This window comes from Stegastes partitus, unplaced genomic scaffold (assembly GCF_000690725.1).
Source record: "Stegastes partitus isolate 25-593 unplaced genomic scaffold, Stegastes_partitus-1.0.2 Scaffold1940, whole genome shotgun sequence".
NCBI lineage: Eukaryota > Metazoa > Chordata > Actinopteri > Pomacentridae > Stegastes > Stegastes partitus.
Window position 1 is genome coordinate 153947 of NW_007579671.1, and position 1054 is coordinate 155000.

The following is a 1054-nucleotide window of genomic DNA, read 5'->3' on the forward strand; positions in this document are numbered from 1 at the left end:
ACAGACAGACAGACAGACAGACAGACGGGTTGCTCCTGGCTCACCCCCAGCTCCCTGCTGATCCTGTCCCAGTGTCTGTCTCCGTGTCTCCTGCTGACCTCCTTCAGATGTTGGACCTCCTCTGGACTCCAGCGCGTCTTGTTGATGGACGGATGGAGGAAGTTCTGCCAGAACCTCCGGATGTCGTCGGCGTCCTTCGTCCCTTCAAACTGAGGACCAGGACAGTCTGCTGTCTCTGACTCATAGTGTCACAGAGTATTGATTACTGATTGAATTCACACTTACATCAATATTAGAGATTTTCTGCCAGTCGTGTTCTTCGTATCGATCGCCAATCAGCTCCTCCTCCTTCTTCCCTCTGACCAATCAGAATGAGACACACATTACACAGCTCGTTCTCTGAGCTCCATGTTTTTATCCTGTTTCTGCTCACATTCGGTCAAACTGAGACGCTGAGGGAAGCTAAAATCACACAGATTCTCTATGGAGTTCTGAACTGTGTCCATCTCCGTTTTCTGAGCGGACTTCTGGATGTTTGTTCTGATTCATGTCAGAGATAAATACCTCCTCATGCAGTGAAGGCAGGTCTAGTCCAACATACATGTATCATGAATGTGACCCCACGTGAAGCTGAGTGGAGCCTCAGAGAAGGACGAGGAGTTTTGCCTGACAGAGCTTCAGCCTGTTTTAGGGGTTTTTAAAGTCCAACACACAACACGAACCTGAGCAGGTCGATCTCTCTCTCCAAACTGTCGATCTGCTCTCTGAGCTGCTGCCTGTCTGTCTGCTCTGCTGAGGACAGCTTCTGGCTCAGGTAGTCCACCCTGAATCAGACAGACAGGTCTAGATCGATGGCCATGTAATAGTAACAACCACAACAGCAACCACAGCAACAACAACAACAACAACAATCACAATAATAATAAGAATAATATGTGAGATGTTACTTGGACAGTTTGGGTTGGATGAGTCTCTTCAGACTGTCTCTGGACACCGAGTGGATCAACAGAGTCTTTTGCCAGCTCTCCCCTGAAACAGACAGACAGACAGACAG

General features: G+C 48.5%; 1 protein-coding gene across 1 annotated transcript in view; it reads right to left on the reverse strand.

Moving 5' to 3' along the window:
* Positions 1-1054, reverse strand: part of snapc4 (small nuclear RNA activating complex, polypeptide 4) — a gene marked incomplete at its 5' end in the record, with an annotated part of 14531 nt that overhangs the window by 10400 nt on the left and 3077 nt on the right. Inside the window, 4 exons of the mRNA XM_008303133.1 lie at positions 39-209; positions 286-358; positions 723-824; positions 948-1029. Coding sequence (XP_008301355.1) covers positions 39-209; positions 286-358; positions 723-824; positions 948-1029 — 428 coding nt within the window. The remainder of the gene's footprint in view (positions 1-38; positions 210-285; positions 359-722; positions 825-947; positions 1030-1054) is intronic.